This window comes from Echinops telfairi, unplaced genomic scaffold (genome assembly GCF_000313985.2).
Source record: "Echinops telfairi isolate 266 unplaced genomic scaffold, ASM31398v2 ScPeMD7_5592;HRSCAF=6446, whole genome shotgun sequence".
NCBI classification, from domain to species: Eukaryota; Metazoa; Chordata; class Mammalia; order Afrosoricida; family Tenrecidae; genus Echinops; species Echinops telfairi.
The window spans coordinates 21,341,962-21,356,740 of NW_022109491.1; the positions used below are offsets into that span (position 1 = coordinate 21,341,962).

General features: G+C 45.7%; 2 protein-coding genes across 2 annotated transcripts in view; one reads left to right on the top strand and one right to left on the bottom strand.

The window, feature by feature from the left end:
* The first annotated feature begins 1,018 nt into the window (after positions 1–1,018).
* Positions 1,019–1,752, top strand: SCAND1 (SCAN domain containing 1). Its single transcript, XM_004698247.2, has one exon. The coding sequence runs from the start codon at positions 1,174–1,176 to the stop codon at positions 1,684–1,686; it is 513 nt and encodes a 170-aa protein (XP_004698304.2). The 5' UTR covers positions 1,019–1,173; the 3' UTR covers positions 1,687–1,752.
* Positions 1,753–2,815: 1,063 nt separating this feature from the next.
* Positions 2,816–14,779, bottom strand: part of PHF20 (PHD finger protein 20) — a 132,092-nt gene continuing 120,128 nt past the window's right edge. The window contains exons 15-18 of the mRNA XM_004697958.2: positions 14,033–14,228; positions 9,933–10,344; positions 7,718–7,901; positions 2,816–5,255 (exon numbers count right to left, since the gene is read on the bottom strand). Coding sequence (XP_004698015.1) covers positions 5,113–5,255; positions 7,718–7,901; positions 9,933–10,344; positions 14,033–14,228 — 935 coding nt within the window. The 3' untranslated portion in view covers positions 2,816–5,112. The remainder of the gene's footprint in view (positions 5,256–7,717; positions 7,902–9,932; positions 10,345–14,032; positions 14,229–14,779) is intronic.

A 14,779-nucleotide genomic window follows, 5' to 3' on the forward strand; every position in this document is an offset into this window, starting at 1 on the left:
ACAATAGCTCAGAGAGAGGGAACATTTAAAAAGTTCTTTGTTGCAAGTACTTATTTAGTTAATTGTCCCCAGGACTCTTATGCCTGCCTGAGGCCAAAAGAACAAATAAAACAAAGTAATTTAACCCTAACACTGCTCAAGTGCTGTTGAATAGAGATCTCATTGTAGCCACCTTACAGAAGTGAAACGGCTAAATCAATTTTAATCCTCTATTTGACCCAAATATGCAAAATACTATAATTCCAACATATAACCAATATAAAATTGAGCTATCTTACATTATTTTTGCATACTAAGTCTTCGAAATGCAGTATTTCCCGTTACAACACATCTCAATTTGGAGGAGTCAGTGAAAGGACCTACTTCAAACTTGCAATTAGTGTCACCCAACGGGGCAACCCCTTTACAGTTCATTTACCAACGGGCACGTAATAATAAGTGCGAGTTCTTGAGTATTTACCCTGTGCCAGGCACTGTGAAGCATCTTACTACACAGGTTACATGTCATTCTCGCAACGAGGCCGGTGCAACTGGCTCTCCTCGCTGGACAGATGAATAAAATGCGGCTGCCCGTGGTCCGCACTCACGTCCCCACAGCTGACCAGAGCCAGGCCCTCCCCAGCGCCTGCTGCCCAGAACCCTAGTCGAGAGGGGTGCCAACCCCGGAGAGCTCAAGGCTCACCAGCGTCCTAACCAGGGTCAAATGAGGACGCGGGACGGCGAGGGCAGCGCGGGTCACCTGAGAGATGCTACGGTTGGCAAAGCTAAGAACCCTAGCCGAGATGTTCACATTGTGACCTTTGAACTCGTCCTCCAGAAGCTGTTTATTTTTGTGTACCTGGAGCTTGCTGCCCGCGGCCTCAGCTCCCGCCTGAAGCCGCTTGCGCGCGCTAGGGGGCGCCGCTGCCTCGCGCGGCCACGCCGCTTCCGGGCTCTCGCGCGCCGACCGGATCACAGAGAAGCCAGAGGCGACTTCCACTTCCGGCTGTCGGAGGTGCCGCGCTGGTGTAGGTAGGCTCCCCGCGTTCTCGTGCCGGCCCCCGCCCCTCGTCCGCCTTCCTCAGGGGGGCGCGGGCTCTAACCTCGACTGGAAACGTGTTCTCGCTTTGCCCGCGCAGACGCGGTACTGAGCCCTTTGCGACCGGACAAAGAGTGACGCCCAGAGCCGGAGTCATGGCGGCAACGGAGGAAAGCTCAGCGACCGCTGGGGCGGCTGGGAGCCTCGCGGCGCCGCGGGAGACAGCGGATCCGAGCTCGGACCCGGGACGTGCCTTTGCACGTTTTCTTTCGATCCCCGAGGCTTCGCCGCCGGTCCCTGAACCCTCCAGCCCCTACGCCGCGATCCCTGAGGCGATCCCGACGGCTCCTGCGGTAGCTTCCGCCGCCCCGGATTGGCCCCTCGGGCCCGCGCCCCCGGCGGCCGCCGGGCCGCGCCCGGGCGGCTCCCGACCGGGCCCCGAGACCTTCCGCCAGCGATTCCGGCAGTTCCGATACCAGGACGCGGCCGGCCCGCGGGAGGCCTTCCGCCAGCTGCGGGAGCTGTCGCGCCAGTGGCTGCGGCCCGACGTCCGCACCAAGGAGCAGATCGTGGAGATGCTGGTGCAGGAGCAGCTGCTCGCCATCCTGCCGGAGGCGGCGCGGGCCCGGCGGCGGGGTCGCCGCACCGACGTGCGCATCACGGGCTGAACCGCAGGTCCCCGCGCGCGGCTCTCCCAAACCCCCGTCCCCGTTAATGAAAAGCGCGTTTTGGCAGCTCTGTGGTCTGGTGTGCCTCTTTTCGCTCGCCCTGAGGTTTCTGCCCCCGCCCTTGCCTCCTTTCTGGGTGATGACACCAAGCTGGTGGCTCTGGAGAGCGAAGGGCCTTTGTTCCCGAGGCCCGGACCATCGTTGGCTTTCGAGGGCCTCTCCGTGCGGGCCAGACCCCGGGGGCTATTCCCTCCACCCTCATCTGGGACCTTTAGTTCAAAATCAACATTGCCAATGAGCCAATTCTGACTCATAGCGCCCCTGTGGCCCGGGTAACTGCCCCTGTGGGTTTCTGATCTTGTTGTAAATGTACATCTGCAGGCACAGAAAGCCTTCTCTCTCTCTCCCAAGAGGGGTGGGGTGGGGTGGGGTGGGGTGAGGGCGTTCAACCCTCCTGATCTTGTGGTTAGGAGCCCATCTTGTAACCAGCTGCACCACCAGGGCCTAGGCCTAGGTTACTTAACGGTGAAACGTTTGACTGCAGGTCCAGACTATTCGAGCTGCTTCATGTCCCAGGGGCCCTTCACCTCTCCCTATTTTTCAGAATTCGCTGATAAGATGTAAGCAGCAAAACCAGTGTGAGTCAGTGGGTTATTTCAACTGCTAGCTCTGACTTTAATGAGTGACACTGGCTCTCGCCATTTTTCAAAGGGCATCTAATTATTTAGAAAGGGAAGGGATTTAATTGGGAAACTGCTCTGAAATCTTAAAAGCTACACAACCGTTCCTGGAGGCTTCTGGCCTTCTCAGAATGAAGTTAAATGGCTCCATAGGTAGCTTAATTGGTCCCCAAAGGGCCCTCTCTTTGGGTGCCATCTTAATACCAGAAAGGCCAGAAAATTTCTGCACTGCTTTCTACAGCCAGCATTGCAAAGCATGGGCCAAGAATGAGGTAAAGGCTGGTGTGGTGAGTCTGGCTTTTTAATATTATAGTATCATTTAAAAATATTTGCATACTTTGAGATCTCTGCCTCCCTGCAAAAGAGAAATGTTTAGAATGTTAAAGCAGACTTCATTTACATAGTAATGCCAAAATTTAGTGTGCATTAATTCAATAACATGCAGCTGAAACAAAGCAACAAAAACCTGTTTTATTTTTCCCGAATACAGAAGTTTGCATGTTTTGCAAATATTGCTTCAGAGCAACATTTCTATACATAGCGCATTCTGTTCTAACAGCGCGTAAACATAGGTTTGTATCCACAGTGCATTGGTGGCTCATCAACGATCCACCTTGCATACACTCAGCACTCAAAATGATTAGTCAAACCAGAACTGTCTGTATCAAGGCAATTTTTGTAGGTGGATAGTTTTTCTTAAAAGACAAAACTTAGGTAGTAGTGCACATGTTTCTAAATGGTAACAGTAATGTTTGCAAATAATTTCCAGTGCTCCAACTTGGGGTTAATTCACCTTGACTTAGGAATCGGGGATAAAGCCCCTCAACATGGCTTTAATATAGGGAAGTACAGAGGTCAGAACTTGGGGCAACCTCCCTGCTTCCCTAAGGACAAAAGTCATAATGGATAAAATGCCCCCTCCTCATCTTTATGGAACATAAGCAATGAACCCACAATGGCCACCTGTCAAAATTAGGGTAATTCAGTTCCTGCCCTCATCTTCCAAAAAGACGAAGTTGACAACTTCCTCAAATGTGACAGTCAAATGTATTTTCACAAAACAAAATCATTACTCTTAAAAAAGTCATCTTACCTCACAGTTGTGGCTACAGAAAATCATCCTGTCTCTTTTTTCAGATGTATCAGATGGTTATTAAAATATGTTGTCTGATTATTCAAAACAGATGCCACAAACACTTTTGTGTCTTACCACACCAGAAACACCACCATTACAGTAAGTGACAGATTCCTGTAGAGAAGCTGTTTGCTTTCTTCCAGATGTTAGGCTGCATGTATTCCCTCTGATGGATAAGCTACAGCAGGCCAATTTATACTTGTCCTATAGTCAAATTTACACCAAATGGAAAATAATTCACTAGAAAAGAGCATTCTCTGAAACAGATCTTGGTATACAGGCCTTCACAATAGATGCCTCACAGCCTATCCATTCCAAAGGTCCCTGGAGATACTGTCATTGCTATGAGATACTGGCTACTTCACGTTTACACAGTAAATATTTGCAGCATATAACATTACAGATTCATAAACCCATAATTGTGAATATTAATGGACAGCTGTGCTTAGATTTCTGCTTTTAGTAATAATAAAACTATAGTGTAATGATTCACTCATCAAAGCATAGGACATGTTCTTTGCCTACTAGTAAAAAAACACAATATAGCAATTATACTTGGAACCGTAACCTGCAATAGTAACACAAAAATTGTCTTAAAAGGTACAAATATACTGTACCTGGACCTTAAGCAGCATGATCACCTTGATCTCACAAAATAACACAAACAGGAAAGTTAAAAGTGTTAAATGTATATTAACAAAACAATTCTGAAAACGCTGACTACTGAACATACCCTCCAGGAGGAAAAGCGGCACGTGTAGGATTGAAAGTTTACATTATAAAATAAGGTAATTCTCCAAACCACATTCTGCATAACAAATCTTCATAGTGAAAGAGTTCAAAATTTAGGGAAACAATTTTGGGGCCTTAAATAGAACTGGGAAGCTGTCTAAGAAGTGAGTAAAAAATTCTGTCCTTTAAGTTGCAGACCCTGCCTGCTCTTCAGTTTGAAATTTGCCCTAGATTTTTATTAGAATGAGATTCTAGCTTCTCCATAGTCTATGGACTCTACAAAAGAAACAATCCGGCCAACTCTGGGGTGAATGCATACAAAACCTGTCCCCCGTACCATGAAGTCATGCAAGAGATGTGAGTAAGTGAAGAGGCCTAACGAGCTCCTGCCCAGCCATCACAGAATGGTGCCGTCCGACATGCCCACGACGCTGGAAGTGAAAATGATGTCTGCTGACTAAACAATGTCAGGCAGAAACCGTAATGGTTGGTATGTGCCCCAACCTGATGAAAAAGTCAAATAAGCTGCAAATCTAATTTACAACTTCCCGACTAATTTTTTTGGCTCTCATTCCATTTTTTTATCATCAGTGGCACGATTTCAAGTGAAGTTTGTGCAAAAAAGTTCTCTCTTCATTCAACGATGTACACCAAAAAAGGAATCCACAAGAGTCTTACTTGTATCTTCTTGGCAGGCTTTGAGACCAGACTGCCCAGCCTTCCAAACAGCCAAATGGCCTCTGTATCCAATGCTCACCACACCCCTGCCCAGATCCCTGATGTCTGTCGGCGTCAATGTGCATTCAGCATGCTAGGTTTGTTTATTTAAATACGTGAAGCTTCTCCTGCAGGTGTCCCCATTAGTTTGGGTGCACAGCTTCATGTTGAGCAGCAGAGAGCAATCTGCTGCACCTTGCCTAGGTCCATCAGCAGCTGCTTGATGCAATGCTTCAGTTGTGGTAGCCTGGCCAAAGGCTCTGGGGGCTCCAGTTCCCCAGTATAGTCCAGCCAGCTCTCCAACACTGTTGGCAGAATAGAGAAACAAGACCCAGTAAGCTCTCCACATTGGAACTGTGAAAACATCAAGAGTTTCAGCACTTTATCTCATCTGACCCCTCATATTTCTCATTTCCAAGTCCTTTTACTTGCTGGGATCAGGATGAAAGGTTCCTCCTCCCTGGGACCCCCAAGGACCAACAAGAAATATGACAGGAAGGACGGGGAGCTCTGTGGAGTCAAGAGCTAACATGGGCATTTCACTAACACCATTAATCCTTTCTCTCACTGCATTTGTTGAGTGTGTACTGTGTGTTCTAGGCATAAAGTGAGTGAGGATGGTGTGCAAGCCCTCTCAGCCACTGCATTCCTAGAGCTTGTTCTAGTTGGAGAGAGAGACTATCATCCCACTGCACAGGCACAAACCATGAGGAGTGAGTGCTACAAAGGGCCGGCAGGGGAAGCCACAGGACCCATAACACAACAGATCCTCTGGTGTGAATCTGTTCACACCACAGGCTGCTGCAAGGACTACAGAGGCTATCATTAGAGTGGAGTAGATGTAAAGCCTACCTGGAGAAGCTGTCTCATAGCAACCCTACAGCATATGCCCAGATGGCCTCTCCTCAAATGCCAGAAGTTCAGGAGGGTGGTTTGGGAAGAACAAATATCTTTCTATAGAGACGCAAGGCAATATCAAGTGTGTTTGCACCTGGACATCTGACATTAAATAACATCAGTATTCTGTGCCCACTGCTACTTATATATGGATCAGAAATTAATATGAAGCAAAACAGAATTTGTAGTTTCTAAAAAATAGACCTTTTTCAAATGCCTATATTTTCATTTTTCTAGACAAGCAGCTAAAATGTCAGGCTCTCTGATTTCCACCCGGAGAAAGTCTTATAAAGAGTGGGCAAAGCCCACTAGACCCTTAACCCACTGTTACCAAGTAGATTCTGCTCACAGCAAATGTATCTAGTTTCCAAGGCTGTCAACCTTTATGAGTAGGCAGCCTCATTCTTTCTCCCGCAGAGCATCTGCCCTTACCATTAGGAGCCCAACACGTGGCAGAGCCACCGACCTCCTTCAGATCTGCACTAGTGCAGCCCCAAAAGCCCTCACTGCCATCAAGTTGGTTCCAAGCCCCAGCAACCCAAGAGGATGGAGTCAAGTTGCCCCCTTTGGGTTACTGAGACTTGAAGACATTGTTTACAGGAGCAGACAGCCTTGCTGCGCCATACCTACATTCCATTTAGGTGAATTAAAATGGAATAAAATAAATCCAACTCATCAGTTGCACTAGCTACGTTTGCACTAGTGACTCCCATATTGCACAGGTAGAGAACATTTCTATCACCCCAGAAGACATTTTCTTGAACTGCATGGCTGTTGAGCCGTATCCCAGAAGTAATTCCTATACTCTGCGAAACAGGTGCTGAGTCGGTGCTGGCTCAAACAGTTCCATGGACTGGCCTCCCACTCCCAGGTCCTGAGGTTTACTTGAGGCAGGGGGCGGCTCACGCACGTGTTCCATCAACATCATTTTCCTCCAACATTCTTATTGTTCAGTTGAGCCAGCCCTCGTCATCTATCCTGAGTCATCCCTATCCCTACACTCGATCTTAGCCAAAAGGCCTAGAAGTGATCATCCTCATCTCTAAAAGAAAACATCATTGCTCTCATCAAGGCAGCACTTTAGTCCCAGGAAGCCTTCTATAGGTACTGTTTCCCTTCACAGCAACAGCGCACTCTCTCTCTGTTGGCATGGTTTTCAACCAAACATCGCCTGGCCACACATCAACACCACTGCTTTTGTAACACACAGCATTTTCGCCCCTGAGGTTCTTTTCCATGCTAAGTGTATTTTTATATCCCTGGTTACAGTAAAATTAAACTGACTTTATCCTTAATTTGGTTCCATTTTTAAGATAAAAACTATCAGGAAGTATACAATCAGAAGCCATGTGGTCCTCAGTACCAAAACCAACTCCCTCAGGGTCAAAGACACTGAATTTGATCATATAAATTATCACATGTTCAGTCCTTCTGGTAGGAAGGACTACCTTAAATCTCCTCTAATAAAACAAAGCCTTCATTTTAGGGTTACAACAAAATAAAAGGGTTTTCAGAGTCATCCTTAGACACCTTAGACTCGGTGTAGTCAAATTTTCAATTCTCTACAGAACTGTGTTGGATTTTGCTCAGATGAGGCTTCCTGTAGAGAAAGAGGCCACTTGCTCTTTTTCTACAAATGTTCCCTTTACAGACAGGATTGGGCATGTGAGAGAAGATCCCTGACATCTTGTAGTCCTTATAAGAAATAGTACAAGTAAGTTATGCTCATCTTGAGGGGAGAATGGAAGTAAGGTATGGCTAAAAACTGTCTCTGGAAAATGGAGCAGGGGCAGATTGTGGGATTCAGAAGGTAGCTCATTTGGGTGGGGTCAGAGGGCATGCCATGCCATTGGGCAGGAAAAAAACCTACCATCCAGCTCCTTCTCAATGGAGTCCATCCTATGAGTGACTTCATCCTGCAGAGACTCCACATGTGTCAGCAGGTTAAACTGCCACTGGTGCTGGGAGCTCAGCAGTGCCTCTCCGCCTCTGTCCAGCAGCTTCCGAGCAGGGGCTTCCTCTGGGGAGACCTTTTTGGACACATATTCCCTTCCCTGGGGATGCAATGGCACGAAAGTTACAGAGCAGAAGATGGCTCAAAGATCCTTTATCCGAGCCAGTCAGTGTGTGCAGCCATCTGAAAAGCCCGTAACTCCATCTAGCTCCCTTTCCTTCCCTCTTCGGCCATGTGTGCCATACCAATTCCAGCCACTGCAGCCCTCTTTGGCCATGTGTGCCATACCAATTCCAGCCACTGCAGCCCTCTTTGGCCATGTGTGCCATACCAATTCCAGCCATTGCAGCCCTCTTTGGCCATGTGTGCCATACCAATTCCAGCCACTGCAGCCCGGCCTGGGCCTCTGGCTGCAGGCCGCATGACTGCCCTACACGGACAGGCCCAATGCTCTAGACTAGAAGTGTGCCAACAGAGAATAGTGTCCAGACCCTTGAGATCTGACTAAAGCAGGGCTAGTCTAGGCAGGATTAGTACTCGGGAGTCACCCACACTAGATTTAAATCCCAGGTCTGTGTCTTGCTGAACAAGTGGTCCTGGATTAGCTACTTTCTGAGCCTGTTTCCTCAAAGGAAAGAAGGAGGCAGTAAAAATTCCTTTGAAGGTTCATGAGGATAAGACCGAGGAAAGCTCAGTGCCTGCCTTATAGTCAGCTCATCATCCATGGAAGAGCTTTTGAATGGAGTTCTTTGCTTAGGCCCAGTTATTTCCTGATTTTTGGCACTTTGCCAGGTGCCTCTACAGAAATTGAAGTCCAAGTCAGTACTGCCTGTCTCACAAGACCACACATCTTGTCTGGATTTTGTGATCCCAAGCTTTTGTTCGTTCTCTTAAAATAAAAACAGATTCTAAATAAATAAATAAATAAAAACAGATTCGAATCAACATTTATTTAGGGCTTAACTAACTGTAAATCAATGTGCTGTGAGCATATTATAAATAAATTCCTCAACAACTGAGAGGGCACTGCCAATGGCCCCTTGCACAGCCGAAGAAAGCAGGTAGGTCTGAGGAGGTGAAGTGGCCTGCTCTGAATCACAGAGTTGGTGGCAGAACCCAGACGTGAAACTGGGTCCATCTCAGAGGACTGTCTGCCACTATTGCCCTACATGTTTAGACACTGGTGAGCGCACAATCCCCACCTCTAAGGATCTTACATGCAGGGTATATGCTCTGGGTGGTATACAGCAATGTATTTAATGCTGATGACCTCAACTCACAGGATGAAGTATGTGAAAGTCATGGCTATGATGATGCCAAGGGCAAAGAAGCTCTGAAACTGCACACAGTCTGACACTGAGGACAGTGCAGAATGAGACCAGTAAACAGCAAGGAGGGTGATACAAAGGGATTCAGAAAAGAATGATTGAATAACTTATAAAACTCAAAGCAGCTCATAAGAAAACTGAAATTAAGAGCCCCCCAATAAAATGATTTTTTTTAAAAGAAAGGGACGATGGCAACATATGTACAAATGTGCTTGATACAATGGATGTATGGATTGTTATAAGAGCTGCAAGAGCCCCAATAAAATGATTTATATACGGGAAAAAAAGAAAGAAAACTGAAATTAAAAGTCAAAGTATAGCTATGATAAGATTTCACTTAAAATTTTATACCTAACACTAAATGCTCGTTATTCTTTACTCATGCTAAAAACTAGCACCTGTGTGCAATTATAATGTAAGCTGAATTAAATGAAAACCCAGTTTCCCATTTTCCAAGTTCCTGTCAACCCTTTTCTCCTTGCCACATCCCTCCTTCCACTCCCCTCTTTCACCCACCGATTATACAATCTTCTGGTCATTTCCTGGAATTAATGATCTTTGGCTCAAATGACTCTCCTGACTTTGTACCCATTTTAATAGACAAATTTATATACATATAAATACATATAATATACATATATTATAAATACATAATTTAAAATAAGCTTTTTAATACAATTTTCTAATAAAGTTGTCCTATCTTCCAAAGAACATTTAGCCCCAGGAAGAAAGGCTTACACTCAAACAATTAAGAACAAGTGTACACAAGCAAAAAAGAAAGTGTGTGTAAGCCACATACATACCTTTGGGGAGCTGGGTTTCGGGTCACTGTTGCCCCTGCTCCTGTCTTGATCTAGAGGCCAGCCCAGGCGTGGGGAAAGGGAATCGTCACCATTCTCATGGAGGGGGTTGACGGCATCATCCAGGGCGGAGCCTCGAGTCTCGACCACCAGCTTCTGTTCCACAGCAGGGTAATAGGCGCGGGGCTTTTGGTAGCAATGCTCACTGGTGATATAGGACTCTTCCACAGATGGGGGCAGAGGCAGGGGCAGGGGCAGGGGCTTCTCCACTGCCCCGTTCAAAGTTCTATAGCTTAGGAGTTCCTCCGTGCTCCTTCCTTCAGCAGCATGGATGTGTCTGGAATGAGACTGTCCCTCCCCAGAGTGTTGTTTCCAAGGCTGACACCACAGCTGCAGATCGGGATGCTCCCTGCTTCTGTTGGGAAGGAAAAGAGGAAAAGGGCTTTGGAGTAAGTGGTACCACTGCGGAGACTTCTAAATTCCTAGGCTTTTTCCCCAGGAAAAAGAACAGCTCCCATGTGGCCACAAACCACTATTTGCACCAAGCAAGAGAAACCAAATCTGTAGTCTCTCAGAAGGCTGCTTCTAAGCAAGCTCCCAGAAAACAGGCAGCGAATGGGACTGGACTCACAGCCAGAAGACTTGATCGGTGTCGCCTCAGCCTCTGATCAACTCACTACAAAGCTGTGCCAAGGCCTTCACCTACCTCATTCTGGTTTTGTTTTCTATAATTAAATGGAAGCCCTTTGTACAGTGCTGTTCAAATGTGGCGTACTAAAAGTCTTACGTAGGAAAAGTTACAATAATCCCAGCATGTACTGGCACTTAGTTATAAAAGAGCAATGGAAAAAAAATTGAAAATATTTTTTTAAGGGCAATGATGACCCAAGGTGGGGAAGAAATCAATTATCTTTTACATGTAAGCCATTAGTAGTAATGGGTTTTTCAATTTTTCTAAAATCTCCCCATTTTCATCATTCCAAAGAGAAGTTTGTTAGCAATGAACAGGGATTCTTAATGTTTTGGGAGCCACAGACTCCTCTGAGAATCAGTAGAACTTCTGGTATTTTCATGTGCATCTAAAACTCAGAATCGTTCACTATTTGATTTTTTTTTTTTCACAATTTGAGTTTTAATCAAAGAAAAATGTCTTCAAATTCATTTAATAGACAAATATAAATTAACATAGAATGAATCAGCTGAACAGCAGTGAGTTTCTTAAGTAAGGTCCACCAGCTACCAGCAGCGCTCAGTCAGATAGTAGAGAATACTTATAACCAAGGGGGCTGAGAACTGGTGTTCACCTTTAGCTCACGGAAGCGTGGAACTGGGTGGGAGTCTTTCTGGCTATCATAATGACCTGAGGGGTGATACTGATAGTGAGTACATAGAATCCAGGCATCCTAAACATTCTATAATGCCTACGACAAGCCCATACAAAGAATTATCCCACAGTATACTATCAGCACCTCAATTGAGAAACACTGAATGAGCTCAGCAAAAAAGCACAGGGCAACCACCCACCCCACCCCTTTTACTGACGCTTTCAGTAGAAATGGAGTAGGTCATAAACATGAATGATGGAGAGATTTCATAGAATCCAAAATTCTATGCCCAAGAACCTGCACCTGTCCTTTTCTCAGCTCTCCCATTCCAACAATCCCTACACCACTCCTACTCCTAGAGGAAGAAGAGGGAAACAGCTGACCTACATCAAGGTAATCTGCATCAAGGTGGTCCAGGCCCCACCTCCAAGAAAGGTGTCGGAGTCTGAGCTCCCTTTACCAGGGGCCTACCCAAGATCCTGAGAAGTCCTAATTGCATAAGGGAAATGGGAGTTGATTAGATGCTGTGGAATAAGCACTGGACTGTTAACCGCAAGGCTGGTAGTTCAAGCCCACCAGCCATCCTGCTGGAGAAGGATGAGACTGCCTGCACTTGTAAATCAGTTAACATGGAGCAGATGAAAATCACAAACATCTTTATGCTCTCCTACAATTCCCCTCCCAGCTAAGATCTAAAGGTTTACAAGGAGAACCTTGCTTCTCACAAGGATAATAACCCTGCCCTGTCCTTTTAAGCCCTGTCAATCACAACCACACTTATCATTTTTGCCATCAGATAACCTGATGTCACGCCAAGCTTTACTGTCTTTGAAACCCACCAGGTCATTTGGAAACAGTATTTCTGAGAATGAAGACTCAGAGGCTGGGATAACAGAGACTACCCATGTACAACACAGAAAAACTAAAGTCACCTCCCCTTGTCCCCAATCTTTTCTCTATCATGTCTAACAAGGTTTCTCTCTTCAAAACTGCTAGAGTGGGCAATGCCAGATTTCATTCCAACAAAAACAGTCCTCTACTGTAAAGATCAGGGATATGAACAGGGTTCTGGAAAGAACAAGGCCCAGATTACAGATTAGGACATTAGAGCACTCCCATTTCAGTGAGAAGAAAGAACGCCATTGGCTCGAGTCCTCAAATGAAAAAAACATAGCAGAGGAGTTTGTGTTTCCAGGTCCTCTCAGGAACCACCTTCCTTCAACCTCAGCCAATTTCTGGCTCCCCTGAAGATTTTAATTTGGTGTAGATGGAGTGTAGTTTCTTGTATGAAATATGAAGTGTCTGATAGCCTATCCTGGGTCGTCATTTCATTCAGTTCACTTCAACAAATTGTCGTCACAGCAACTGCTAAATGATCCCAGCATCTATCCTCTCCTTTTTTCCTCCTTATTTTTTTAAAACTACCTATTTTCTAGCAGGCCACCTCATTGGTTTCCACCCCTCACCCCACCTCATGATGAAGTCCATCCATGAAATTGTTTGCTCTTCTCTTTTGTGAATGTACCCCTCCTGGGGGCTGTGCAGAGCTGGGTGCAGGGGTGACTGTTTCACCACGCAGCTGAAGACAATCCTGAGGGAATCCCAAGGCAGTAAGACAGAAGAAATAAAAGTCCTCAAGGACAAAATCCTGGAGAAAAGCCACCAACCTGGCCTGGGCCCCTGCCTACTTCTGGACCATTCACTGTATCAAAAAAATTTCCATTTTGTCTGAGCCCTATTTTTGAAGCCTTTATTGCAGCAGTGTGTGAAATGAATCTGATCTCCATTCCGCCTTTTCAGGGCTGTAATGCTCCATTCTGCTGGATCTGAGTGGTTGATCATTTCTTAGCTCACGTATGGCACTAGTCTGTAACTGTCTATGCCCTAACTCAAATGGTCCCCTAGGAGAAGACTCAGGAGAATTTTAGCAGAGATTTTTTTTTTTTTTTTTTAAACAGAAGAACAGTTCCTGCCATAGACTGTGTTACCAATGGAATCATAAAACCAGGTAGCACCGCTAAGGAGTAATTAGAAAGATCAAGGGCAAGCCATCAATTCTAGTCCTGGTTCTGCCACCAATTTCCCGGGGAACCATAGAGAGCAGAGTTGCCCAATTCAATGCCCGTTACTTTAATTGGCAAAGTTGAGGAAAGGTTGTAAATGCTAGCAGCTCTCATATGAGAGCGATATGCATTTATAAAAGCTTATGTGAACCTGAACATCTTACATGTAGAATGTTACCATAAATGGAAAGTTACTCAATTTTACCCACCAAATTTCTGATCACTAAAAGCTAGAGGTACAATCCCCAAAGGCCTTAAACTTCTCTGTATGAGCAAACCACCAAGCAATAAATATTTATTAAGCAACCTCTATGCTAAGAGAGCCCACCTGTCAATGATACTCTTTTTCTAATAGCTTTCTACATTACTGTTTACCAATCAAGATGATTTACCACGTGACTGGAAGTTTTTAGTGAAAGTCTCTAGTCCTGGGTTATGTGTTGGGCTGCTAGCCCAACAGTGTGAACTCATCAATCACTCCATGGAAGAAAGATGACATTTTCTGCTGCTGTCAACATGTACACTCTCAGAAACCCAGAGGTCGGTCCAACTGTCCTGTAGGGTTGTTTGGAATCAGAACTGACTCAATGGCAGTGAGTTTTGGTTTAGCTGAGCTCAGCTGTTTTTGTACTGATTTCATGGCTTTCCAATTTCTCGATGTACCCACCCTAGACCATGTCAGACTCTTCCCCAAAGCAGCAGGTGCCACACTTACTGTAAGATGCTCATCTTGAGCTGCAGACCATGCAGAACCTCAATTACTCTTTGCACATCGCCAAGGAGCTGGTGGGTGGCCACAATCTTCTTGGCATTCTGGTGGGAATAGTTTTCGTCTAGAAAGGCCAGGCCATGCATATGTCCCCTGCTCAACCACTCCTTGTCATACCAATATTTGAAGCCAGGTCTCTGACCTACAGCATGACAAAGAAAGGATTAAGATACTTCAAGATTACCTCACCCTTATAACACACGGATAAAAGGATGGGTCATACGGTATGTTCGCTTATTCATTAGCATGGCACCTATTACATGCTGATCTCTGGTGTCATCGATAAGGTAGTAAATATGACATTCTTTTAGTTGTATTCATTCTCCACCTTCTTGAAAATCCCCAATGGCTTTCTACTGCTCATGGAAGAAAACCCAAAGTTCTAGCTCTGGCCTAATTAGATCTGATCCACTCAGCGCCTTCCTGGACTCCTCCACTTCTCACCCTCCTTTAGCGGCCTCCTTTCAGTTTGTGAAGCACATTAAGCTCTTCCTGGTCTTTGGATCTTTGTTCTTGCATGCTCTCTGTCTGGAACACTACACCCAAAGGCCTATGCAGGGCTGGCTCCTTCCCACCTCCTTAGAGAAGTCTTATTATGTATTACTTCTCAAAGCAGTAGTCTTCTTGATGCTGTCTAGTCCTTCCCTATCTGACTGCTTTTCCGCCCTTATTGATCACTACCCAACACTGTTC

Bases quoted from the DNA above. Each gene is read 5' to 3' on its own strand.
- SCAND1 (XM_004698247.2), top strand. From the start codon at position 1,174: ATGGCGGCAACGGAGGAAAGCTCAGCGACCGCTGGGGCGGCTGGGAGC.